This window comes from Camelus dromedarius, chromosome 2 (genome assembly GCF_036321535.1).
Source record: "Camelus dromedarius isolate mCamDro1 chromosome 2, mCamDro1.pat, whole genome shotgun sequence".
NCBI lineage: Eukaryota > Metazoa > Chordata > Mammalia > Artiodactyla > Camelidae > Camelus > Camelus dromedarius.
In genome coordinates, this window is record NC_087437.1 from 11,096,952 (window position 1) to 11,124,532 (window position 27,581).

Consider the following 27,581-nt stretch of genomic DNA (forward strand, 5'->3'; position numbering starts at 1 on the left):
CTGTTTGGATGAGAATTTCCCCACTGTGTGCATGCTGGGTTTTTTGAAGGCTAGAAGGAAAAAGTCTCCAGAATGGTGGAGTGGTTTGATCACAACTACTTCGTACATTTCTTCCCAAGCTGTCACTAACTTATTTGCTAAAACTTAAAATGTTCTTTTCCTTTCTTCAAAGTAATCTACATTCTTTTCTTCCAGCCGACCCCTTGGTGGGAAGTATTGCCACTCAGTATATGACCAACAGAGCAGAACATGACAGAATGGCCAGACAGTGGACCAAGAGATACGCTACATAAATTGGGTTTTCACAATTCTTTACGTTATTTGTCTGTCACAGAGAGAGCTGCTTATGATTTTGAAGGGGTGGGGGAGGGTGGGAGTTGGTAAAGAGTAGGGTATTTCTATAACAGATATTATTCAGTCTTATTTCCTAAGATTTTGTTGTAACTTAAGGTATCTTGCTACAGTAGACAGAATTGGTTAATAGCAACTTGTAAAACTGTCATTAGTTCTGCAGTATTAGCTGAAATGGAGTACAAAGAAGAATAGACATTTGGGTTCAGTCGCTTGTAGTCTGTAAATTGAAAACAGCTTAATTTTGTACAGGTTACACACATGGCCATTTATGTAAAGTCCTTCCAAGACTACATACTTTTTTGTTTGAAAAAATTGGAATTTGTTTTCCCTTCTTGGAAGGGAATATTGATATTTAACAGCTTTTAGAGATTGTCATCTCATATATATAAAAATGGACCCGTGGCTCTAAGACACCATATAGGAAATGAGTAGTTATGTATTTTATTTTATATGCCAGTCTACTTTATTGTGAAAAGATAGAGGTATATGAATCAGGACCTGTGAAAACCTGTAGTAAAATACCTTAAGCTGTTATCTGTAAGGCGTGGAGTAGGCGTTGCTCAGTGGATTGGTTATATGTTGTGGACTACTTAAGTCTGCATTTGTTACTGTGCTAATAAACAATATTAAAACCACCACCTAACAGCGCTGTATTCATTTCCTTTCTTTTGCTTTTTTGTTTTTTGTAGTTCCTTTTTTCCTGATAGATCTTTGCTACTAAAACTACCTAGAAGTAATGCAGACTGAAGACATTGGTATTGTTTACCCAGCACCCATGTTAGGCTTGGTACGTTACTGTATACAACATCCTCGCATGATTGTGTGTGAGGTGCCTTAGAAAAGGTTAGATAATTAACCCACTGTCTTTCAAAGACAGAAGCCTACTGCATCATCTTAAAAGTATTTTCCAACTTGCAGGTGCTGTGGTGGTAAGTACATGGAGAAATCGGTGCTCATAAATAATACGCCAAATTAGAGACCAATTTGGCAGTACCTAGGTGTACGCATCCTCTCCAGAGAAACGCGCCCAGGGGCCCAGGGTGAAGGTACGTACACCTTCACTAAGCCTGTCCCAAGAATACAGTCGCTCTGTACTAACAGATCTAACCCATGTTCAGTCGAGGAGCAAACTGCAGGGCCTAGTATATTACCTATTTTTAAATAACTGTAAAAGTACCCATCTGTGTTTGAAAAAAAAAACTCAGCAGCATTACCTGGGAGAGATGTAACCATATCTGACTGGCAGTATTTGTGATGAGAAATTTTATATAATTATACATCAGCTCGTGCTGCCACCACGTAAGTTCTGGACCTTCTGTATGCAGTAGTTCCTGGCTGGGACTTGCTGAACTGAGCCAACTGCGTCTAAAGTCACTGAGCCTCGCCTTAGTAAGTATTCAAGATGCTATTTGCTTATGTCATATTTTACACTTAAAATAGTTAACTACTTTCGTGGTTAAAACCACTAAGTAGCTTGCTTCCTTTTACAATTAGTTACAATATTGTCAACTTGCTTAATACAATTAGCTCCATTACTCAGGTCTTGCCAACATGTTCAGAGAACCATGGCACAAACTCAGATATCTAATCTGAAAACTATTCCAGAAGGTACTGTGTTACTTGTGGAAAGTGGAAGCTTTACTGTCCTTAAGTGCTTAGCAGTTTTCTAAAGAAGGAAGTAACAGTTTGAATGTAGTTATACCACCTACTCAACTCATGGTAAACATAATTTGAACAAAGCTAAATCATAGGTTTTGTTCTATTTAGCATGATCTCTACCAGACAAAATTTAGCTCAAATTAGTACCCACGTTGCTTGCTGTCTGTGCCGATTTGGACACACACACAGAAATGTCATTTTATAATCCTAGACATTAGAAGATTGGTGAACTTTAAAAAAAAGAAAGAAAGAAACTTACATTTGAGCTAAGAAGTCTGCATAAAGTTAACCCCAGAATGACAGCTTCTGAAACAGGTTAAAGGGGAGGGGAAGCTACCCACAGGAATATTTGCATACTACTCAAACTTTATTTTATTCTTTTGACAAGTGCAACATAAATATAAATAACAAGTGCAACATAATTATAAATAAGGCGCTAATTTCAGGGACCAGTTTTAAACAATGAGAACGCAAATATATCACTTCACATCGGGCAGTAATAACTTCGCCCCACTAACTTCACTGTAACTGAAAGCACATTAGTTACTGCCTTGGGGTTTTTCCTAAGGACCACAGGTAGGTACAAATGACCTATGTTAAGTACGTTCACGGACACCCAGAGGCAGTCAGTATACAACCAACAGTTGTGGCGTCATGAATTTTTAGTTCTCAGAGCTAGAGTTGCCTTTGTTTTTCCGCCCAGGCAAAGGGAAGCTGGACTTGCTCTGGGGCTGGGAGAGTTTGCTGGCTAACAGAGTGAACGGCTCAATCAGAGTCCTCCGATCTGTAACCGTCACCTCCCACAGTCGCACCTTCTCACTCTTTGCCCATTGCTGGGCCACTTCAGCATCCACTTGTCTCTGCTCAGAAAGGTCAATTTTGTTTCCTAATACAACAATTGCCACCTGAAAGAAAAATGGATAAAAGATCACACTTTGCCAGCATCAGTTCCTAGGCAAAATGGAGAAATAAAGAAAACTGTCTCGTTTAACAAACTGCTTCATCGGAACTGACCCTCAGATGTGACCTGAATGGTAGTCGGACATTCCCTTCACTGCTTCCTCAGTGCCTTTTTGTTAAAAATGCAGGCGCTCCACAGGTTGCTATGAAACATCTTAAATTAACAACAGGTGAAGTTACTCGTCGCAGGTGTGGGTGGAAGACACGCGGGGAAATCAGCGTCCAGGGTACCAATGAGGGCCTGACTGCAATGTGTCTGCACCGCGGTTCAGCTGTACCTGTTGTTTGGGAAATCTGCAGTGTGTACTTGAGAACATAGTGGGACTCCCGGAGCTGTGAGAGTTCTGCACCCCTGGGACCTGAGTCCACAAGAACAGGAATTTTTGTTCTGTTCACATTATTCCCAATCACAGAAAAGTGCCTGATGCAAGCACTAAGTATTTGTTGAATGTATGACCCAACGGGAACATTATACAGTAAATGCCAGGCAATCAATTCTTCACTCAAAGTGGAATGCTTACTGCACACCGACCAGAACACGTCAGTCACAGCTCTGGGGAGGGGAGGAGGGGACATCCAGATGTTCAGACAGTGACTCTTAAGATGATGGGAAAGTGGAGGAAGGGCAGCAAGGGTTGTCAGAGGGGCCTCTGGGCCATTGCTGTGTTCCCGCCTTTAACTTGAGCTCTCGGTGCTCCAATTAAGGCCCTGCCTTCCTGGCAGGATGGGAGAGCAGGCCCCAGAGCTCCGCTTTCCCGGCACATCTCATAATCCTCCATTTCTGAGCAGAAGCCCTCCTGTCATTCCCCGCCCAGATTTTCATCCCTGTGTGTATCTCCTAGTCTAGCCTTCCTCTCCCTCACTTCCCCAGTTGCAGAAGCTGTCCCACTTTGCCCCTAGACTTCAATAAAATCCCTTCCCTACGTCCCCCAGCTCTGCGCCCCCTTCTTGCCTCCTGGAAGGAGGCTCAGCACTGCGGTACTCCCACGGCGCGCTGGGGGAGCTCTGGTGTCGTCCTCATCTCAGCGCTGCCTCCGACCACGTCCCTCCCTGAAAACCCTCAAACTGAAGGTGGCTGCTACTGGTCTACGGCACCTGCTACCTGCTCCTCAGCCCACACGCTACCTTTCCTGTAATTCCTAGTGACTTCACTGGCCACATGGATGACCCTTCCAGTAACCTTTGCTTTCAGTTCTTCTCTAAAGACCTTAATTATCCTCCTGACCTCAGCCATTCACTCCCATGAACACATCTAGCTCTTGCCATTGTTCCTGCTCCCCTCTGATCTCAATTCCAGGAACCGGCTCTGACCTCTCCCTTCCAGTTCTAAACACCCCAAGGCCCACGATCCCCTGGCTCCACTCCCCTTATCACTGTCCTTCAACCTCTCTCGTGTCCTCAGTCCCTCACCCAGCTTAGATCCTTTTAATTCATTCCGTTGCCTCATTACTGCATTGTGTTCACCTGGTAAACCCCTTTGTTAAGTTTAACTCTTACCCTTGCTTTTTGCCCACACCATTTACTGACCGTGGCTCAAGAAAAACGCAACCCTGCTGGCTGGTCCCAGTTCGTACCGCCAGCCTGAAGTGAGATGGTGTTCTCCAGCAAACACATCACATTTCCTCCGTTTCCTCTGTAACCAGACAGCATATCCCACCTGGGCCCTCCCCCAGCATCCGGCATCTCATCTTCCTTCCCCCTCCTTACCCTCAGCCAATGTCTTTACTGTTTCAGCAAGAATACAGAAGCAATCAGAAGGGGAAGTTCCCCATGCATCTACCCACATCGAACAACCCTATGGTCTTCTAAGCCTATGTGTGCCTCCTCTGGAACCATCCTCTTTAACCTGGACATGGATATCACTCCATCAGTCATCCCTTCTCTCCTGCATGTTAATTTTCTTCTCCACTGAGTCATTCCCGTTCTCACACAAACACAATGATCTCTCTCATCTAAAACACAAAACCTTTTCACATATCCTTCTCCGGCTCCTCTCTATTCCCCTTTATGGGACGATATATTCACTCTGTGACTCAAAACACTTTGAAAGAGCTAAGTTTTCAGTGCTCAGTTCTCTCACATCCAGGCCACAGAACTGGTCTCTGTTTACTAGAACTGTTCTTGTTAAGATCTCCAAGTTACCTAAGGCTGGTCACGTCTTCATCCTCAGCTTTTCTGATCTATCTTCAGCCTTGACGTAGCTTGGGCACTCCCTACTTTTAAAGTGCTGACTAGACTTGCCTTCTGGGGCATCGTTACCTCTTGGTTTCCCTCTTACCTCACTGGCCACTTCTTAGACTCCTTTGCTGGCTTCTCCTCAGTTCTCCAACTGGTAAATGCTGCAGTGCTCCGGGGCAACAGCATTTCAGCTAAACTCTGAGCTTCTCACATCCCCTCCTCACCGTCTCCTGTCAGCACAGCATCCCAAGTGACCGTTTTAAAACAAATCAGAAGATGCTCAACTTCATTCATATCAAGGAAAGTGAAACTATTAAAATACCGTTTCACCCAGAAGAGTCACAAAATCCAAAAATTTAACCACACGTTGTTAAGACTGAAGACACAGGCATTTTCATACCATTCCTATGGGCGGTAACTTGGTAAGATGTTTATCCTTGACTCAAGAACCCCATCTCTGCTGACTGATGTAATTACAACTACCCTAAATTGTACAGAATAATAAATCATAAGATTGTTCACTGCAGCACAGTTCATAATAATGGCTGGAGGTAACCTAAGTGTCCATCAATTTGGGACTGGCTAAATAAGTTACCATACATCTTTATCCACATGATGAATACTGTGCATCAGTGTAAAAAAAGGCATCTGAGTATTGTTATGGAAAGGACTCCAAGATATATTATATGAGAAATACAGGGTGCTGAACAATATGTTATACCTTTGGTACAACAAAGAGGGAAAAGTAAGATACATATATTTCTATTTGCTTCTATTTATATAAAGAAACTTTGGAAGGACACCCCTAAACTAGTGAAGTGGTAAAATATAAAAAAGGCATGCTTGAGGTACAGGAACTTAAGGGGTGAGAACTGGAGTTCACCAGAGTCTTTTTATACATTTTAATTTTTGAATCATGTGCAAACATTACCCATTTGTTTTTTTAGAAAGCAAATATGAAAATAAACAAGTGCAACCCAAGCTACATCATGTCATTCTGTCATTCCTTTGCTTCCAGTCCAAAGTGTCGCCCTCACCTCCTACCACACTCCCCCCGGCCGCCCATTCTGGCCTCGGTGCCGTCCCTCAACATGACAAGCTCCTGCCGCCCCCTGCGCCCGCTGGTGCCTCCACCCTCCAGACACCAGCATGGCTCTCTCCCTCATGTCCTTCAGATCTGTTAGTCACCTTATCAGGGAGGCCTTCCCAGATCACCGGACAGAAAACAGTACCCTCACTCCCCACCCCACTCAGCTTCCTTTCCTACACAGCATCCCCCTTCACTGCCTCCCCTCTCCCGCCCCCAGGCCGAAGCTTTACGGGAGTGGGGACTCTTACCCACCGCCTTCCCTGCACCTCACCACCTCACCGAGAACAGGCAATGCTGAATGAACGTGCTGCTTAAATCCCCGTAACAACCATGGGAGGAAGGTACTGCTATCATCCTCGTTCTACAGATAAGGAAACTGAGGCAGAAAGGGTGAGAAGCAGAACCAAGATTCAAGTGTCACGTATATGAGGGTTTCACTGAACTATTCTTTCAACTTTGTGGGGGCAGGAAGGGGATCTAGAGGCTACTCCAGAAGGTAAGAACAGCACTTCTCTGTCTCAGTGGGGAAGATGGGAAACGCGGGGAGGGGAGCATTCATTACTTGCCTTTCATATCTTTTGAAGATTGAACCTTATGAATGTTATCTATTCACAAAGTAAGTGAGTATTCAAAATAATAAAAATAAGTGAAATATCAACAACCCTGATGTCCTTCAACAGGTGAATGGTTAAATAAACTTTGGTACATACATACATACCATGGAATACCGGCCAGCCATACAAGAGCGAATGACGGATACACACAACCACCTGGATGACTCTCCGAAGGAAAAAAGCTGACACCAAAAGGTTACAGACTGTGTGGTTCCATTTATGTTAACACTCTTGAAGTGACAAGGTCACAGAAATGGAGGACAGATCAGTGTTTGCCAACGGCTAAGGAGGGAGGCGGGATGGGAGGGAAACGCGCGGCCATAAGAGGTAACATGAGGGGTCCCTGTAGCGACGGCCACGTTCCCGACTGCACGCGTGTCAGTATCTCGCTTGTGTTACTCTACTACGGTTCTGCACTGTGTTAGCACTGGGGAAAGCTGGGTAAGGGATCTCTACTATTTCTTAAAATTGCAAGTGAATCTACAATTATCTCAAAATTAAAAATTTAACATAAAAAAATATATATACAAATTAGGTTAAGAACATCTGGCCGGTGCTGCTAACCAGCTCATCATGTAGTGCCCTGGACAATGAGGACTCAGCCATGAGAAGACCTGGAGAGAGATCTGCGGTAAGAGGTCCAGGCAGGGGAGCCAGCAACGGAGAAGGGGAACAAAATGCTTATGCTGGAAAAACAGAAAGGAGACCAGCGTCGCTGGAGCACAGTGACAGGAACAGAATGCCAAAGATGAAAAGAACAGATCCAGGCCAGATCATCTAAGGCCTTACAGACCATACAAAGAACCTTATTTTCAAATGGTAAATGGATAGAATCCAGTAATGATTTATTAGTTTTTTTTTTTTCCCATTTCTTTCCTCCCACCTTTTTTAAAGGCTGAAGATAATCCTATTTATCCAGGGATACAATAAAAAGCTCTAGGAAATGGTGATCCCAAATAATACGAAATGAACTATGTAGTATTTAAGATATGGAGTCATTAAAATCCAACTTGTACATGGTGACAAGTAAAGGTAGAAGTCAAATGCTGGTCCTGGTTGAACTCAGTCAGCCCTGTATTTCCAGGGCTAAGAAAAATATGACGATTACAGATACTGTGAATACAACTTAATGCTTCTGTAATATTTCAATTACCCAAAAGTTCATGCTACAATTTAAACAGTGCTGTAATTCATAGTTGACATTGTTAACATACCCACTTACCTCTTTTTTGTCTTTGAACTTATCAATTTCTTTCTTCAGAAGCTCCACTCTTTGAAAGGATTCAAGGTTATTCACACTGTACACAAGAACAAAGCCATCAGCAAATGAAAAATAATGCTTCGGCAGCTCCACGCCTTCCTGTAGGCCTCTGGTGTCATAGAGATGTAACTGTTCCTTTACCCCCCGATCCGTTTCCACTGAAGCCATATACACATCCTCCATTGTTTCACAGTCTTCCATTCCTGGGATTAAAAAGAAACTACTTTTATATATACAAATAACAATCACTACGTTATTCACCTGAAACTAATACAATGTTATATCAATTATACTTCAGTTTTTAACAAAGCAATTACTCTTTTTGGATAACTCAGTACCAACTGTTGCGTATTTTCTTGGCCTTTAGAAGTTGGTTTTCTAGGTTCCATATTTACTACATACAAGAATCATATTTCCACTTACTAATTTCTTTAAAATGAAAGGTAGTTGTTACAGTAAATGAACAAAGTGCTTTTTAAAAAATATTTCTTCTGTGTAGAAATAAAAGTCATAAAAATTTGGCAATGAGATTTACTATTACCTATTTTTTAAAAGGGACTTTCAAGAGTCAAAGAACTTAATATCTAAATAAGAGAATCAAAGGCTGCTTTTCTTCTTCGTCAGAGCCAAGGACAGGACCTGGGTAAATTTGATTTTTCTCTGTAAAACTTCCACTATTTCTAGGGTCTGTTTAAAGAACTCAAAAATTCACATGTCCAGGCTGGGTCTAGGCACTAGACCTTAATTCCCAAGTACCTACTGTGCACCTTTGTACGAATGTCCTTTGAGTACTTCAAACTAACAAGTTCCTCCCCACACTTGTCACCTGTTCCTCCCCCTTGCTTCTGTCCCTTGATCACCTCCACCTGGTCAGTCTTCAGCGTTCTCTCTGAACAAGGAAAGTATGGGTGAGAGTTATCGTGTATCAGCGACTCTGCTGCTGGGACGTCTGCTCCATCCACTGCCTCCTTCCATTCCCACTGGCACAAGCCCTTAACAGTACCTCCACCTGAACTACGTCACCTGAACCACACAAGCCAGTAAGGATACCTTCACCAGAACTCCTGCAGTAGCTCAGGAAACACCTGGTAAAAGCCCCCTATCCTTTCCAGACTCTGCTGAAATATCAACCCCGTGGATCTTCTCCTGACTATCCATTCTCCTCCGTTCTGCTCTTACTGTGCCTTGTACGGGGACTGCCATTTTATACTTAAATCTTCTCCTATCTGTCCCCTCCGAAGCTAGAGTGCAAACACACTGCAGAGTCAGGACTGTGGCTAATCTATCTTCATAGCTCTGAGGACTAACAAATTGACCTACATACGTGGAAAGTCCTTAGTAAATGTCTGAATGAATGAATAAATGAGTGAGCTCATAACTGATGTCCCAATTCCATCCCCTGCTTGCCTGACTGATGAGCCTTTTAAAATGCATTTTACTTTGCCCTATTTGTGCAGGTTTTGTCTCTTCAACTAGTCTGTAACTTCCCTGAGAGACAAACAAACCTTTCTGTGTGCACAGCAAGTATTCAATAACCATTTGTTGCCAAGGGGATTAAGGTGAGAAGATTAACAACCTGAACTGTACTGATTAGGGAGAGAGAAGATAGGTATGGTATGGCCCCACTTTTAACTACGAGCTATCCAGAGGTAAAACCATCTGGACAATATTCTGTACCACTAAAACACTCTATATTACAGGTTGTGAAAAACTGGCTGTAGTTTTCCTAAACCTAAATATTGTAGCATGATTTGTGACATGTGCCATACATGAAATATAAATAAAATCTCCCAAAAGCATTAGATTAAAAGGAATAATCATGTAAGGATAAACAGGCTGGCTCATGAGAAACCAAAAATTTACTTTCATCAGCATAATTCTTTACATTAAGAAATGTTTGGAGGAAGGGTATAGCTCAAGCGGTAGAGCACATGCTTAGCACACACAAGGTCCTGGGTTCAATCCCCAGTACCTCCTCTAAAAATAAATAAGTAAACCTAACTACCTACACCCAAAATAAATAAATAAAACTTTTTTGTTTAAAGAAATGTTTGATGTTTAGTAGGGGAAAATTATTTACAGGTTTGAGTATATCATCCCGTGATAAAGTAATATCTTAAGGAAATTAAAGGTTCTTCTATGAAGACACAAACTTACTGAGCTTTGATTATAAAAAAAATTTAAAGGCAAAAACCATAAAGACTTTTGTTGTGGTGGATGTTTTATCCACTAAAAGCCAGTCTGGTTCCCTTCCTCCCCCACTTAAGAAATTCTGTTCCGCTATAAATCAGGCGAAGTTCCGACTCCTCACCAGCTCGCCCGACCTCCTCTCCTACTCCATACTGCCGGCCCCTACTGCTCCACCACACCAGCGGAAGACTAAGGATGCAGGAGGTCCTGGGTTCGATCCCCAGTACCTCTTCTAAAAATAAATAAGTAAATACACCTAATAACCACTACCCCCACCAAAATTTTTTTTTAATTAGAAAAAAAAAAGGTGTTTTTTCCTTGCCCCAAATTTTCCCCCTCAATCTCTGTTGACTTCTATGACCATTCTGGTCCCTCTGGAGCACACATCACTTGTGTGCCACCTTCCATCTTAGGTTAGTATGACCAACACAAGACCCCTAGCAGTTTCCAGAACCTACAGAGAAATTAAGGAAAAATAATCTTACCAATAGTGTGATTCCCATAAAGAAGCTGCTCCAAAATTGCCGTTTTTCCCACAGAGAGCAAGCCACAAACCACAACCTTACAGCCTTTTCCCATTTTCTCTTAGGATGTCACTGTAAAGAGAATAGAAGACCTTTAAAATTGTGTAGTTAAAAATCAACCTTCTCTTTTTCTTTCTATGTTTAAATTTAATAAGTAACACGTACAAAGGGGGAAATTTCAAATATAAAAAAGATACACAAAATAAGGTATAGCCTTCCAAACCCCATTCCTGCTCTCCCACTGGTTTCCTTAGAGCAATCAGTGTTACTGGTCTCCTATCTATCTCTGCAGAAGTAAGCTAGGAAAACAAGACGACGTTATAGATAAGAATATGTTTGTTTTCAAAAAGAATAAACATATTTTACACAAAGAATATTTCAATACTAATTAAGTCTACAGAAATCCAAACTGAATCCTAGATGAAAATAATCCTTGAAAGACTGCCTGCTCATCTGTATTTACCTAGAAAAGTAAGCAAGATGTAAAAATATAAGGAGGCATGAAGATAAAAATCTGGATAGAAAATGGACGTAATTTTTTAAAGAAGCATTAACACTATCAATGCTTCTGTCAGTCTTTTCTCAGGAGAGTGAGAAATTGAATTTTGGTCTCTTTTAGTCAGACTTCTCTTTGAGTCATAGTTCTTCAAGCCAGAAAAACTGATCAGGCACTTTAAACTAAAAGAAAAGGAAAACTTATTTCTCCCAGCTTCCTAACACATCCAAGGAAGAGCAAGGTTGGGTAACATTTTCTTCAGTTTTCCTCAAAACTTTTATTTTCTGGAAGGCAAGATACCAGAAGCCAAGACAGAGAGGAAAAAAAGGCTCATTAAATGTAGCAGAATAATCTGGTAAGAGAATTTAAATTTCCACATTGCCTCTGCCATCTCCCACCACCTCCTTATTTCCAATTCTCTCACCTGGCAGTGTGGAACTTGCAATAACTGACTGAAAGGGAGGCCACAGCTCCTTAAAGTCAGAAAACAACAAGAAAGTTCAAATAAGCATTCAAATAAAAGCGGTGGTGGGCATCTTTCTGTATGCGTGTATGTTGCACATTACTGTTTTTTTTTTAACCAACAGCTAAAATATTAAGCAACAAATGAACTTCCTTTAAGTCTTCTCTACTTTGTTTTCTCAAAGTCTGTAACTTTTTTATTAAGGTAGAGTTGATTTACAATGAGTTTCAGGTGTACAACATAGTGATTCACAATTTTTAATTATACTCCATTTATAGTTATTGTAAAATATTGGCTATATTCCTTGTGCTGTACAATATACCCTTGTAGCTTATTTACTTTATACATAGTAGTTTGCACATCTTAATCCCCTACACCTATCTTGTCCCTCCCCCTTTTTTCTCCCCCCTGGTAATTAGTTTGTTCTCAGTATGTGTGAGTCTGTTTCTTTTTTGTTATGTTCATTCATTTGGGGTTTTTTTTAGATTCCACATATGAGTGATAACATATAGTATATGTCTTTCTCTGACTTATTTCAGTAAGCCTATTACCCTCCAGGTCCATCCATGTTGTTGCATCTTTATGTCTGAGTAATATTCCACTGTGTGTATAAATATGTATATACACACACACACACACACACCCCTTCTTTATACATTCATTTGTTGATGGACACTTAGGTTGCTTCCAAAGCTCAGCTATTGTAAATAATACCGCTATGAAGGCTGGGATGCATGTATCTTTTCCAGTTAGTGTTTTTGTTTTCTTCAAATATACACCCAGGAGTGGAATTGCTGGGTCATATGGAAGTTCTATTTTTAGTTTTTTGAGGAACCTCCACACTGTTTTCCACAGTGGCTGCAATCCCCCCCGACAGTGTACAAGTATTCCTTTCTCCGCATCATCACCAACATTTGTTATTTGTAGTCTCTGATGACAGCCATTCTGACAGGTGTGACATGGTATCTCTCTGTGGCTTTGATTGGCATTTCTCTGATGATTAATGATGTTGAGCATCTTTTTCATGTGCCTGTTAGCCATCAGTATGGCTTCTTTGAAAATGTCTATTCAAGTCTTCTGCCCACTTTTTAATTTTCTTTATATTGAGTTGTATGAGTTACATTTTGAATATTAACCCCTTATCAGTCATAGCATTTGCAAATACATTCTCTGATTCAGTAGGTTGTCTTTTCATTTCATTGATGCTTTCCTCTGCTGTGCAAAAGCTTTTAATTAGCTTCCATTTGTTTACTTTTTGTTTCCTTTGCCTTATGAGGCAGATTTTTTTAAATGCTGCTAAGATTTATGCCAGAGTGTTCTGCCTATGTCTTCTAGGAACTTTATGGCTTCTGGTCTTACATTTAGGTCTTTAATCCATTTTGAGTTTATTTTTGTATACAGTGTTAGAAAATGTTCCAATTTCATTCTTTTACATGTAGCTGTCCAGTTTTCCTAGCACTGCTTATTGAAGAGACTGTTTTTCCTCCATTGTATATTCTTGCCTCCTTTGTCATAGACTAATTGTCAAAGTCTGTAATTTTTTATGACCTAAATCAGACAAAGCACATATCTCCTGACAGGAAAATTGTAATGATACCATTACTGTGGTGCCGTAATAACACAGCACTCATTTCCAGAGCAGTATACTACATTTAACCAGTAGATAAATAGTCTCTTACGTGATATAACTATTATTTCCTGGGTGGCACGCTTGGGCTCCTTCTGATAAATCTTCTCAATAATATTTATCACTTGCTTCCAGGAAAACCACTTCTCTTAGGGAATTTCCTTTTTATTTTTCAGTGTAAGTGCAACAGAAAAATTCTCAGTCTTTATAAGGGCAGAGTTTTGTGTAACGCTGATCATCTATGGTAGGGTATCACCTACGTCGGCAACTATGGCCCATCCGACAAGGTTTTCCATGCATACTTCTGAATTTGATTAATGTTATCTCCTTTATCATAGGATTCCACTCTCTATATATTGTGGTCTCCTGTAAGTTATACCATTGAATCTTTCTTTCTAAGAGTTTTTAATAACAGTTGCCACCTAACCACACGAGAAGAAGGTAAGAAAGAAATCTTCTGGAGTATAAGAAAAATGATGGCAGCAACAGAACAACTCTGTTGTTCAAAAAGGTTGCTGCTGGAATCTAAATTCTGGTTTTTCTATTATTATTGCCCTTCCTCTGAAATTGTCTTAGCCCCAGTAGAATTTCTACATACCAATCCTTACTTCCTCACCCCTTTCTATTAAATCAAAAAAAAAAAAAAAAAGTCCCTTTACCACAAATTATATCAATCTTCAAAAAAAACCCCAGTGCTTTACAAGGGCAGGTACATACTGTAGTTGAGTGAAGCAGCAGTTTTAAGGAAAGAACATCCCATGATTAACAGCAATAGACTCTCTGTGAAAGGGAAGCAAATAAGAATGCTGGGGACTGAGGCGAACTGAAAAAATGCTGAAATCCACAGAATCCAGAAATCAAAAATTCCTGAGGGTCTTTGGAAGTGGTCTCAATATACCTGCTTTAAAAGGGATATACTACAATTGTACTTTCTTCACTCATGATACTAGGATTAGCAGAGAGAGTTTGATTTAAAATATGCATTATTTTGTATTTGTGTGTGTGTAAAATAAATTGGGGGATTTATTTCAGGATTTCAGAGAAGATCTCATCAAGGGCAAACAGTAAAAGTAACTGAAAAGAGGTAACTCTAACCCTAGGTAAAGATTTTAAGGTTTTTTTAGGAAGGAGAGAGAAGGAAAGAAATACGACCGGGAAGAACATGTTAAATATTTTATAGCATCAAAAAGCAAACAGAGACGAAAGGGTAAGTGTGATTAATCAAAGCACACCTGAAGCATTCTAGGTTCCTAGGTGTCTTCAAATGGAAAACAACAATACTACATAAAACTGAAGATCTGCTACATAAAACCTGTTTCACATCAATTAAAAAGTATGAATTCTTTTTTTTTTTTTTGGTTCTTGGGTTTTTATTGGATCAGGAGGGGTCTGGGTAAAAGTAGGAATTCTTGAGGTACAAACTACTATGTATAAAATAAACAAGCTACAAGGATACACTGTACAGCACAGGGAATATAACCAATATTTTACAATAACTATAAATAGAATATAACTAAAAATTTGAATCACTGTCATACACCTGAAACTTACATAATCTTGTAAATCAACCATACCTCAATAAAAGTAATTTTAAAAACTATTAATTCCTTAAAAAGTTAATATCTAAAAGATTTTAAATGAGTAACATTACATACAGATACAAAATACTTAACTCTCTATACATGATCATGATGGTAGGGGCTCACGTTACATATAAAGTACACATATGCATCTCACCCTTATATATACTCAGATTTACAAATAAAAACTACCAAAAGCTTCATTCTATAAGCATCATAACATTTCATAATTTCCAAACACAATAAATACACACCATTTCCTTCTGAATGCAGAAAGAGGTCACCTGCAGTACCCTGAAAGGGCAGGGGATCATAGGAATAGACCTTGTGGGTGGCCAAGCCTCTTAGGTAAATCGAGGTTCAAGAGTTTGAAAGGCTCCAGCACAGATGGATGACCTTTAAGTTTCCTTCTAACGCTGCCACGCTATGAGAGCAGAAATGACTGACCCAGAAACTGCGTCAACACGAGGTTAATACAAAAAGCAGTCGTTACAGCTCCTTGTACAGCCCCTACCCTAAGAAACTGCTGGAAAATAAAATTCAGCTGTGACCTACTAATCGTTGGCTGATGTAAATGACTAAGAGAACGTGCTTAACAGGCAAAATCCAATGCAGTCTTAAATACGTACTGCTTTGCTTTCCAGGCTAATCAATACCGTTGCTAGAGAATAAAAACATGGTCTGATCCACTCTGTAGAGAACACTGAGCTGGGTCAGTATTCTCTTGGAAGAGCCATCAGAAACAGCTACCCTACGTTGCCAGTACTTCTGTTCTTCCCTCACAGACATCATTCTAGTTTTAAAATAGAACGTAACTTTTTTATGCAAACAGGAAAATATTAACATTGAAACACTGTTAACTTCAAAAGGAGATATTATAGATCTTATTATGTAAGCATCACACGAGGAAAACTACACTGTGCATTGGTTTATGTAAACATCATGTACTGTGTGCAATGCTTTCTCTTACCCATATATGAATACATTTTATATATATAAACATACATTAAAAGAGTTTTGCAAACAATACCGCACATAATAAAATACAATAAGCAGATTCCAGCCTACCGCACTTTTATTCATTCAGTAAATATTTACTACAGTCTTACCCTAATGCCAGGCATTATGGACAAAGAAGGAGGCAAAACCAAAACCTCAGGAATCTCAAAATCAATTAAAAATACCAATCCAAATCTTCCAAATTGCTAAATGAGAAACTGCAGGCTATGAATTAAGAAACAAAACAGCAAAACCTAATTAAGAAATTAGCAGTGATGAATCACATTGCCAGAATCTTCTTTCCAAATGATTATTCCCACTTTACAATCAATTGCTCTTGACCAATGTTTCTCACACCCCACATCTGGTCCAGCAATAAACCCTCTACCTTTGAAATGAAGTAGTCCAAGGCCCCGTCTTCTCTCACTGATCTCTCAAAGATGTCCATGACATAATCCCCCAAATCTATGAGTATTCTACTTTACATGGTAAAAAAGGACTTTGCAGTTGCGATTAAGAACCTTGAGATGGGGAGATTATCCTGGACTATCTGGACCCAATGTGATCACAAGTGTGTAAGAGGGAGACAAGAGTGTCAGAAAGTGAGAGATTTGATGATGCTATACTGCTGGCTTTCAAGATAAAGGGGTCAGCAGCCACGGAATGAAGCTGGAAGAGGGAGGAGGCAGAGTGGTAGAGTGTGTGCTTAGCATGCTCGAGGTCCTGGGTTCAATCCCTAGTACCTCCATTAAAGAAGTAATTAAGTAAATAAACCTAATTATCTCCTTCAACATCCCCCCAAAAATTAGAAGCTGGAAAAGGCAAGGAAATGGATTCTTCCCCAACGCCTCTAAAAGGAACATAGACCAACTAACTTGATTTTAGCCTAGTGAGATTTCTAACCTACAGAACTATAAGGCAACAAACGTGTGCAACGTGTGCTGTTTTAAGCCAGTAAATTTGCTGTAATTTGTTACAGTAGCTATAGGAAAGGAATACCACCTCCTACCTAGTCTCTGCTTCCACATTTTCCTTTTCTCCTTTTAGCCTCAAAGCTGCAATTCAAATCATCCTTTTAAAATGCAGGCCACATGGAAGGAATTTCCTCAGGGGCAGGGTGCATGGTCCTTGGTTCAATCCCCAGTACCCCCATTTTAAAAAGTTAATAAAATAAAATGCAAGCCACATGAAGTCACCCTCCTGCCCAAAATCTTCCAATGGTTTCCAATCTCAGAAAGTTTGAAAACCCAGAGTCCTCCTGAGAACCTTCACCTCTTTGAAGCCATCTGCTACTTTCCCTGTTCCTGTATTAACGTGGACGTGCTCCAGCCTGGGCACTTCAAGGCTTTTCTCAAATGTTACTTCTCAAGAAGACTCATCCTGAACATTCCATGCAAAATCTCCACCCCAACCTCAACACTCCCTACCCCTTCCCCCCCTTATTTGTCCTTAGCATCTTATCACAGAACATAATAATCTTACGTTTATTGCCTTTTCCCCAGAAGCTAGAATTTCTGCCACAACCACTGCTACATTCCTAGCTGGCACATAGTAGGCATTTGTTGAATCATGTAAGGGCTTTTACAATGGTAAAGCTGCAATTAAAAAAAAAAAAAAAGGAAAATACGAAATGGGGGTAAAAAATAACCAAACCCGCCGTTTTAGAAGACAAATGATTCTCTTAATCCTTCGCCACACTTACGCTTGGTATTTGTAAGAGAATTAAGCCATATGATTTACCAAAAATGAAAATATTCTGTAGACGCAAAAAAGCTAATCAATCACTTTTTCGTCAATAAATAACGCAACACAAAACGCTTGCATTTTCTCGGCATTTTTTCCCTTAACACTTGCACCTGCCAACCAGATCGTGGCACAAAAATATTTCGCTTTTCTAAAAACCCGTGGTCCTGACATAGCACGTCGAGGACAAGATCTATATGCAGGAGAGGCAGGGACCGCAGGGACCCGCAAAAACACCGAGCCGCCCGCATCACCCCCCTACCCACCGCCAAACCCTTTTTGGGGCAAAATCCCTCGGAGCTGGGCCTGCGGGAGCTGAGGCCCGAATCGCCCCGGGAGGCGGGACGCGGCGCCCACAGCGAAGCCCCCGTGACACGAGCGCCCCGTTTGGGCCCCAGAGGTCCTCGTCCGTCGGGGTAAAGCAGGGGGCCCGCGGCTGCCCCCCACGTGACCAGCCCGCAGCGCGTGAAGCGGCCCCGCAGGACGCTTCCTGACAGTCCTGCACACGGCGCAGACCCCGAGGAGAACGGCGCGCGGCCTGCGCGGCTCCACCGCGGGATTCGGCCGCCGGAGCCCCGCCCCCAACTTGCCTCCTCTCGGCAGCGGGACCGTCCGGACGCGCACTCACCGAGACCTCACCGCTGACTGTCGCCCTTAGCCTGGCTCCTGCCACTCCAGTACGAACCGCGAGGAGCAGAGGGCGGGACCCTCCGCGAGGTTGCGCCCAATCCCGGCCGAACTCCGCCCACCAGGCTCTCAGCCGGAACTACATGTCCCATGAGGCTGTGCGCGGCCACCTCTCTCTACCGGAAACAGGCTCGCTGAAGTGGGGGAGGAGCGCAAAAGGGATTGTGGGAGAAAGGCTCTTTCCTTTTCGTTTGGCGGCAGCCATCAGGTAGGCTGTGTTGGGATTTTCGCTACTCCATCCGCCGCGGATCTCTCTTCATGTGGGCCATCTAGGCTCGGGGACGCTGCGTCCTTGGAGCTCCTCCTGCCTCCTGTGCGGCGCGGGTTTGAAAGGGGTGCGGGGCAGCGCGGGTGTGGAAAGGCGGCCCCTGAAGCGGGCTGGGGGATGCTGTGATGGCGGCGCGAATTTGAGCTGGGCTCAGAGCGTGAAGGAAAGGGAGGGAGGGGTGGCCGGGCGGAGGGCGTCCTAGAGCGAGGCCGGCGGGCTGGGTGGAATATGCTTTTTTTCGGTAACAGTCCTTGGCGGCAGCAGCTAACCCGGAGGTCTTGGCAAGGCCTCTTTCAGGCCGGACCCTGGGACGCCGCCTGCCCCAGTCATCCGCCCCCTTGGTGCCCAAGGCTCGTTGCGCTCGTTCGTCCCGCAAAAACGTGTCGAGGGCCGCCCTGCGCTGCCTCCCGTGGGCGCGGAGGTGCAGGTTGAGCCGGCTGTGCCTTGCTGTTCGTGCAGAGCCATTTCATCGGCAGGGCTGTTCTCGTGGTTGGTGGGGAACTAAGATGGACGGACGGGGTCTTGTGCTTGAATGGATTATGTTTTTAACACCCGTTTATCTCCAAGGTGAGCCGAGATGGGCGCTTACAAGTACATCCAGGAGCTATGGAGGAAGAAGCAGTCCGATGTCATGCGCTTTCTTCTCAGGGTGCGCTGTTGGCAATACCGCCAGCTCTCGGCGCTGCACAGGGCCCCCCGCCCCACCCGGCCCGATAAGGCGCGCCGGCTGGGATACAAGGCCAAGCAAGGTGAGTGGTCTGCGGGGCTGCTTGGGTCACAGTCAGCTCCCCGGGGAAGGCTGCAAAGCCGCGATTAGGAAGAAGCATTTGATGCTGGAACATTAGCAGCAAGTTTGTTTTTTGTGGTTTTTTTTTTTTTTGTCTAGGTTATGTCATATACCGCATTCGTGTGCGCCGTGGTGGCCGCAAACGCCCCGTTCCTAAGGGTGCTACCTACGGCAAGCCTGTCCACCATGGTGTTAACCAGCTAAAGTTTGCTCGGAGCCTTCAGTCTGTCGCCGAGGTGAGTGCTTTTTCAGTGGTACTTGTATTGGTCACCACCTGGAGATAGTGGGGAAGGATTAGAACGATTTTTCTGATGGTTAATTTGTACCTAGGTGAACCCTGTTGTGTTTAAAATGGGGCTGGTGATTTTTTTTCTTTTAACTTAGTGAAGAGTTGCTGTCGGAGACTCTTAGTCTTTGTTAGGAATCTCTTTGCTCATACGTAAGAAAGTGTTTTATGATTAGTGTGAACCTGTGGAACGTACTTTTCTTAAAGGGCGGTAACTTTGTACTGAACTAGTAAATGAACTATGCTTTGTTGTAGAGGTTGACAAACAAGGGCCTGTTACTCTCCATGAGCTAAAAATGTCTTTTTAAAAGAAAACAAGGCTGTGCAGAAGAGACCATGGTGGGCTTCAAAGTTTTCAATAAAAGGTGGCTGACCTATTGTAGTAGAAAAATACGTTCCAGAATACTAAATTTGGTTAGCCAGATATTCCTAGCATTCATGCCTTAGAGAGGAGGTAGTCAGAATGGTTTGAAATCTAAGGACGTTTGTGTGTTATTTTGTAGACAGTATGCCTTGTCATACTCCCTCCAGGAAGCGAATCAACCTTATGATATTTACATATGTTACAGTCTACCTTATTACACTTGGTCCCAGCCTTTGGGAGATGCTTAGTAAATACTTGAGTTGTTTTAAGTGAGCAGCCTTAGTCTGATGTCTAAAGAGAATTGCTTCCTGATTGGATGCTAGGTTGTGTGGGAGGCTGACCTTGGGCCTTTTTTCCTGTTCTAGGAGCGAGCTGGACGCCACTGTGGGGCTCTGCGGGTCCTGAATTCTTACTGGGTTGGTGAAGATTCTACATACAAATTCTTTGAGGTTATCCTCATTGATCCATTCCATAAAGCTATCAGAAGAAATCCTGACACCCAGTGGATCACCAAACCAGTCCACAAGCACAGAGAAATGCGAGGGCTGACATCCGCAGGCCGAAAGAGCCGTGGGCTTGGAAAGGGCCACAAGTTCCACCACACTATTGGTGGTTCTCGCCGTGCAGCTTGGAGAAGGCGCAATACTCTCCAGCTCCACCGTTACCGCTGATATAAGTAATGTTTGTAAAATTCTTACCTAATAAACAATTTAGGACATTCATGTCTGCTTACAAGTGGTTTTTAATTTCTCTGTTAAAACTAGTCTGCAGATTGTTTCATGAATGCATTGTCAAATTATGAAAGTTAAAAGTGCAATAATGTTTAAAGACTAAGTGATGGTGTATCTTGTTTCTAATAAGAGAAATGCTTTTGTCTTTGCTTTATCTTATTAGGGAGTTTATGTCAGTGTGTAAAATGCTGTTTGCTACAATAGATGTAAAATAAATTCTGTTAAAGAGGAAGTGCAGAAATTAACCCTGTAGATTTGTTGGTGCATGTGATGAAACCTACAGCTTTATTGGGGTGATGCAATGCTCTGCTGGTTTACTCTAAAGTGGCTGACTTACGGAGTTTGGCAGAGACAAACTTTAAATTGGATTTTCCTTGGAAATGTGGAAGGTGTCCTGATCCTTTACCATATGTGGAAAAAGTTAACTAAGGGCCCACATTTTTAGATGTCATCTACTATTCCATTTATGTAACTGCCACTTCTGAAAGAAGAAAAAGAATGCCACTATTTTTAAGATAATTGAGTAAACCTGTTCAAAGAGAGTTCTCATCAAAATCTGGTTAAATTGCCTTGCCCTCCGTGGTACCATTGATCACATAAAAGGTGGAAACTCCTGGTTCAATCTCATAAATAACTGGGATCTCTAGAATATTGAATTTCATGCAAAGTAGTAATGATATTTACACTGCTATGTATTGAAACTGATGAAAATTGAACATTAGGCGAGAAGGGAAATTACTAACCTTAAGGTTTGTAAACTGTAATGCCAGGATTGGGAAATTGGTGTTCGTTGATACCTTTTGATTGTGGGAGGATAGAAAAACCTAGATCAAAAACTTAAATGTTTTATCTGTAATACTACTTTGTGACCATTTTGAACCCTCTAAGCTATCTTAGAGGGGAAAATATGGTTGGTTTTGTTTAAAAGTAACATTGCTAAGTCTAATCAGATGTCATCTTGGGTCAAGCCACTTTATCCATTCCTCTAAGGCTATTGAGAAAAGTCATGTAGTTGGTGTCAATACAAGTTCATGGTTTCCAATCTAATTTTCTGTGTTGTCTACAGTTATTTTTCTCTTCCTGCTCAAATGACCCTCAAGATCTCAACCATTCCACAAACTTGCCAGGCTACCAATTGTGCCCACTTTTTCAGCATAGCACCACATTTTGTTTGCATCATGGCTTCCAGTAGACTAGGCTTCTGTTTCCCAGGGTGGGTTTGAGTGTGCAGGAAATACGGAAAAAGGAATTGCCCCAATTCTTGGTTTGCTATCTTAATAGGTGGTTTAATTTTGAAATATAATTGCTGGTTTTCTTGAACCAATTTTTCTCGTATTTTCTTCAAGGGTCTTTTGAAAGGCTCACCTAAATGACTTCCCGAAAACATGTAGCAGGCTCACAAAACCTTGAGACCTAGATTCCTTCCCACCCACCTCAAAATAAAATCTTAAACCATATTTTGTGTGTTGTAGAGGTTCAACTATATATACAGAATAAATGTCATATTAAACAAATGGACCTGCTATCTTTTGTCGTCCGATGGATGCTTTAAAGCAAACCAAATAACCCACAAAAATAAAACACATGATGGCAGAAACATTCAACAGCTTCAGGGAAAATGTGTAGTGCTTAATCTTGGGTTTTTGTTCCTTGGTTCTTTGGTCCTTGCATGAATTAGAAAAACTCACTTTTTTCCCCAACTATTCAGAGTGCTAATTTAGGGAGGGGGAGGGTTGATTCAGACCAAAGGCCAGCATTAGGTATCTCCCAGAAGGGCTTGCTCCTGTCTTTGCTTACCCTGCAGTTAGTCTCCACACGCAGCTAGAGAGAGCGGGAAACTAAAGTCTATGAATATCTTCCATGATTTTCCCACTCTGCCACCACATGATCGCGTGTCCTGCTGTTCTCATTCTGTGTCATCCCATCTTTCTGGCCGTTTCTCAGACACACCAAGCAATCCTTCTAATGCCTTTATGATGGGAAAACACAGATACTTAATGTCACCAAAGAGGCTTTCCCAGACCACTCCACAAGCTGCTCCTGTGTAGTATTTCTAGAGCAGCAGATGATTAACACATACCCAAAAGGTTGTTAGAATTTTCTTTAGAATTAGAGCAAGTGGTTTCTTACAACCCCACAAGATGGAGGGTCTAATTTTAACTCACCCCCTTTGTCAATGAGCAAACAGACAAAGATGAAGCGATTTGCTCAGGGTCACACAATGGCAGTCTAAATTCATGTCCTCCATATAAACTTATTTTAAATTTTGATTAGGCAATACACTGACATGGCTGAAACATCAAAAGATAAAAAAAAAGGTCTACAGGAAAAGTCTCCCTGCCCCCTAGTTTCCCCTTCTGTAGGAATCAGTGTGATCAGTTTTTTTTTCCCCCAATCAGGAGATACTTCAATAAATGTACAAATATAATACATATGTATTGTTTTCTTTTTTGCCCAAATGGTAAGATACTATACACATTGGTTTTTCTCATGTAGTTCTGCATCTTAGAGCTTATTCTGTATCAGTTTATGAAGGGCTTCCTCATTCTTAGTTGTGACTGCCTGGTATTCCATCATATGGATGTACCATAATTTGTTTAATGTGGCCTCTGCTGATGAATATTTAAGAATTTTTTCCAATCTGTTGCTTTTATAAAAAGGTTTTTGCATATATCTTAGTTTACATTGTTCATAGATTTTAGCTATTGTTACTAGTGCTGCAGTGAACATCATTACTATATGTACAGGTTTCAACCTATTTTTATACAGGAAAAATAAACCTAAAATAGAGACTCTTAGTAGGAAACTGATAAATTTTCAAAACAAAATCTGCTTCAAAGGTAGCATGGTTAGCCTGTACCTTTAAAGCTTATCATCAAAGCACTCAAATTTAATGAAGCAGCTGGAACACACACTTCATAGCCCACTCTCAAATCCTGGTAATGGGCAACCCACCATCCATCCCCCAACCCAAACTGATTGATCATTTAATTTAATTGCTATGCTATGAAGATCTGAACTCGTTCGCTTGCAATTCTCCTTGTGATTTAAAGAGAGTTTCATTATTGGGCCGTCCTAGTTGGTTTAGATACAGTAATTGATGGGTAATGTAATTATCAATCATCTAATCACTAAACTTTTTTCTATGAGACTGTAAACATACTGTTTAGGTTCCAGAGGTTGATTATTAACTAAGCTAGGAAGTTTCACTTATCAGAAAGGAAAATTCAAAAAATGATCATCCCCATTAAAGAATTCAGTCCATTGGCTCCCAGTTGGATTCTGTGGGGAGGATCTGTTAGAATCCATTGCTGTCAACACATCCCAGTATTAACATTGTGATTAGAATGAAAAATGTTTAAATGCTCTGCCTCCCCCTCCCAATTTAGTAGTTCTTTAATGTGTCCATTCTTATTTAGCTTTTGAATGGGGTACAGTGGTACAATGACTGCTCATGGATTTGCTCCTCTGTGTCCCCACTCTGTTCTTGTCCTTCCCTCTCCTTACAGTCAGTGAACTGGAGGTCCTCAAAGTCAGACCAACAACAAAGCCCAGGACAAGACCACGAAGGGCCAACCCTAAAAGACAAAAACCACCACTAAAGGTGTTAGCTGCCAACTGAAAAGCTTTCCTAGCAGAACTCATCCTACAATGTAATAGTTGAAATTAACTTGTCTAAGGCCATGAGACCACTGTTTTTATGTGACATGTAAAATACTTCTGAAGTTCTGAAAATACTTTCAGCAATAGCATTCTCATTGTTCCCAAATGGTGCTCTTCCTCCCATTACTCATCATGAATGTCACCAGGTGTCAGAAAAGCCACTGCTTATTTTAATAAAATGAAACTTTCATCTCAAAGTCTGGTTTATTTGGAACAGGTTCCAAGAGGGGTTGGGGAGCTGGACTAGTCAAGATTCTTTTGACTTCCTAGGGCTCTTAGTGGTCACCACTGCCACCACCATGACCTCCCCTTAATACTCTGTAGAATAACTGGGACCAGGAGACATTATTTCAAGAGGATTTTACTTGAATCTAAAAGGTAACAGGAAGGAAAGAACTAGGTATACATCAAACTAAATAATCTAGTTTTACAAGATAAGGAATACTTTTAGGGACTCACTTTGATGCCTCAAGCAAGCTTCTTTGTCTCTCTTGTGCCTGAATCTCCCATGATAAACATGAGGGACAATGTGGTCCAGCAGTTAAGGGCAAGGATGCTGGAGTCAGACTGCTGGAGTTCAGCCTCCATTTCCTGGACCAGTCACCTCCAGCAAGTGGCTTCAAGTCTTTTAAGTATAAATTCTGTAATGTGTAAAGTAGGTAAAACAATACATCCAGACTTTGTCAGAATTTTTCCAATTCTGCCTGGGGAGAATGTCTATGTCTGACTTTGTAGAGAGAAATATTTCTATAGTGGAACAAAGGCACCTATTAGGTCAAGACAACTTGAGTGAAATTTCTCTTATGAGCCAGTTCCCTTCCCTCTAATTCTGCATTTCCCCAGGCAATCACTTAAACGGTAAGTCGGTCTTCCAGCTGGACCAGGAATAGCTCTGTTTCTGCAGACCATAGATCTGGATTGTCAGTTCATATATCACTGATTTAAAATGCTCTTATCTGAATAATATTAGTGCTCATTAACCCTCCAGTCCCTAATAATTGCTTAGTGAACTCACAAAAAGCTTCTAAACATATAAAGTGTTTTTAATTCCAATGTATGTCATAACTGACTTACATATAAAAATAAATCCTGTTGCATCTTGATATGACCTAGAAAGAAATTTTTATACTAATATTTTTCCCTAAAGAAGTTGAAATTTGTGATAGAAGTGGATTCCAAATCAGGGATGTGTGTGCTAGTGGTTTATCACAGAAGTGCTCTCAAGGGAAGTTGACAGGGAAAGAGAAGCCAAGTCCCAGTGTGATTCCATCTTCCAGGGGGTGGTTTCTAACTGATTCCACCAGGGAACACTGGAGTAGAAGTTATGCCTCGGGGTGTGTCTTGTAGTGAGGAAACTGGCTTTCACACTTCTGCACCGGTCGGTCAGTCATGGGTTGGGGCTCCCCTGGGAGAATGTGAGCATCAGGTAAAGTGGTACCTGTAGCTCCAGGGCGACCTCCCATGAAAGTCACAGGTAGCAGGTGGACAGAAGCTGAGGAGGACAGCACAGAAGCAGTAACAGGATCTAAAGGGATCTGGGCACCGACAACATCTGTGTCAAAAACACAACGATTTCACTTTCCTCTCTCTCTTTTTTTTTTTTTTTATGAAAGCATTGTCATTAGCAATAATTTCTTCGGTCAACATTTCAAGTATAATAAAATCAATGAACAATTTTGGCTGAATTAACTAGCCTTGGATGTTTTGGAGCTATTCTTAAAATTTAACCAGGTTTAGGTAAATATTTCAATGAGGTGTTCAAAATACATTTATGCCTCCAGTGGGGGCATAATTACTTAATTACATACAGTCTCTCCTAGATACAATGATTTTCTAATAGTTAACTAAATATTGTAATTTCTAGGCCAAGGATGTTAAAAAAAAAATCTTAAAATAAGTGAAAACATTCTTAACAAGCTTACCCTAAATCACTTTTCATTTTGAATAAGTAGTAAAACATGTTTGACTTCCTGGCTAATCAACTGTGGAGAGTATTGTAAGGAGTAGTAAGTTGCTTTAAATTCTTGACAATATTATTTAAGGGAATATTTAAAATATCAATTAAAAATTAATTCTAAAAACCATTTTCTAGATTACCTGTAAAATTATTTCTATCTTTAAATATGCTTACAATATATGGGTCTCTCTAACTTCTTAAACATAATGCTAACAAACAAGAATTTTTTTTTAATTAGAGAAAATTTGAAAAATACAAAAAATAAAAAATTACCTGAATTCCACCATTCAGAGAGAACCATGTTATTTGGTTTCTTCTCTTCTGGTTTTTTTTTTTTTTTTTTTTTTAACTAAAATGATAGAATTTCTACCTTTCAAATGGTTGAATCGATAATTGATAGAACAGGTAATCTGGACAACTCCCCCTCCAAGGACATCTATACAATACATTTTCCATTTTTATAATATAATATTATATATATTCACACACACATATATATATACACACATAAGGATACAAAATAAATATAAGTATATAAAATAAAGTGTATACACAGGTGACCCAGAGAGAAGACAGCATTCAGCTCTGCAGAGGCTCAGCAACACTGAGAGCTTCAGTGGGTTAGAGGGATAAAAAAAAAAAACATAGGAGAAGAAGAGGGTGTAGTGCAAGTTATAGAGTGCGTACTTAGCATATACAAGGTCCTGGGTTCAATTCCCAGCACCTCCTCTAAAAATAAAATGAATAAGTAAACCTAATTATACCCCTCAAAAAATTTTTTTAATTAATTAATTTAAAACAAATAAACAAACAAAAACGCGTAGTGACCCAGTTCCACCAAGCAGTATGAGAGGAGGGTCCTGCTAAACCCTCCGCACTAGGATTGGAGTTGCCCCAAATCTATTCTCCACAAAGCAGCAAGAGTGACATTTTCTGCAACTAGCCAGATCATGGCACTCTTTTGCTCAAAACTCTCCAGTGACTTTCTGTCTCAGAGTAAAAGTTTTATAAAAAAAAAAAAATTTTTTTAAGGACAAAAAGACTACAAGACTCCTACAGTACCAGTTTTCAACCTTATTTTTGAAAGGACCCAACATCCT

At 41.1% G+C, this 27,581-nt stretch overlaps 3 protein-coding genes and 2 long non-coding RNA genes across 8 annotated transcripts in view; 3 read left to right on the forward strand and 2 right to left on the reverse strand.

Moving 5' to 3' along the window:
- LOC105095618 (ubiquitin-conjugating enzyme E2 E1) overlaps positions 1-997 on the forward strand; it is a 68,155-nt gene extending 67,158 nt beyond the window's left edge. The window contains exon 6 of the mRNA XM_031433223.2: positions 196-997. Coding sequence (XP_031289083.1) covers positions 196-293 — 98 coding nt within the window. The 3' untranslated portion in view covers positions 294-997. The remainder of the gene's footprint in view (positions 1-195) is intronic.
- Positions 998-1,152: 155 nt separating this feature from the next.
- On the forward strand, positions 1,153-8,253 carry LOC135322400 (uncharacterized). The gene is made up of 5 exons (XR_010382946.1): positions 1,153-1,400; positions 1,638-1,743; positions 6,459-7,050; positions 7,391-7,674; positions 8,117-8,253. It is a non-coding gene; the product is annotated as an uncharacterized LOC135322400 (long non-coding RNA).
- On the reverse strand, positions 2,360-18,482 carry NKIRAS1 (NFKB inhibitor interacting Ras like 1). Of its 4 annotated transcripts, none has more exons than XM_010987795.3 (5): positions 18,367-18,450; positions 11,751-11,799; positions 10,792-10,902; positions 8,078-8,319; positions 2,360-2,918 (listed from the first exon to the last, which is right to left on the reverse strand). In XM_010987795.3, exons 3-5 carry the CDS (start codon positions 10,883-10,885, stop codon positions 2,676-2,678), a joined length of 579 nt encoding a protein of 192 aa, XP_010986097.1. In that variant the 5' UTR covers positions 10,886-10,902; positions 11,751-11,799; positions 18,367-18,450; the 3' UTR covers positions 2,360-2,675. The 4 variants fall into 4 exon arrangements, with proteins under 4 accessions (XP_010986097.1, XP_010986094.1, XP_010986095.1 ...); XM_010987792.3 differs by having other exon boundaries at positions 18,329-18,450; XM_010987793.3 differs by lacking the exon at positions 11,751-11,799 and having other exon boundaries at positions 18,329-18,482.
- On the reverse strand, positions 3,094-6,507 carry LOC135322401 (uncharacterized). The gene is made up of 2 exons (XR_010382947.1): positions 5,252-6,507; positions 3,094-3,251 (listed from the first exon to the last, which is right to left on the reverse strand). It is a non-coding gene; the product is annotated as an uncharacterized LOC135322401 (long non-coding RNA).
- Positions 18,483-18,531: 49 nt separating the features above from the next.
- On the forward strand, positions 18,532-21,908 carry RPL15 (ribosomal protein L15). Its single transcript, XM_010987797.3, has 4 exons — positions 18,532-18,633; positions 19,261-19,442; positions 19,580-19,716; positions 20,496-21,908. The coding sequence occupies exons 2-4, from the start codon at positions 19,271-19,273 to the stop codon at positions 20,799-20,801; spliced, it is 615 nt and encodes a 204-aa protein (XP_010986099.2). The 5' UTR covers positions 18,532-18,633; positions 19,261-19,270; the 3' UTR covers positions 20,802-21,908.
- The last annotated feature ends 5,673 nt before the right edge of the window (positions 21,909-27,581 follow it).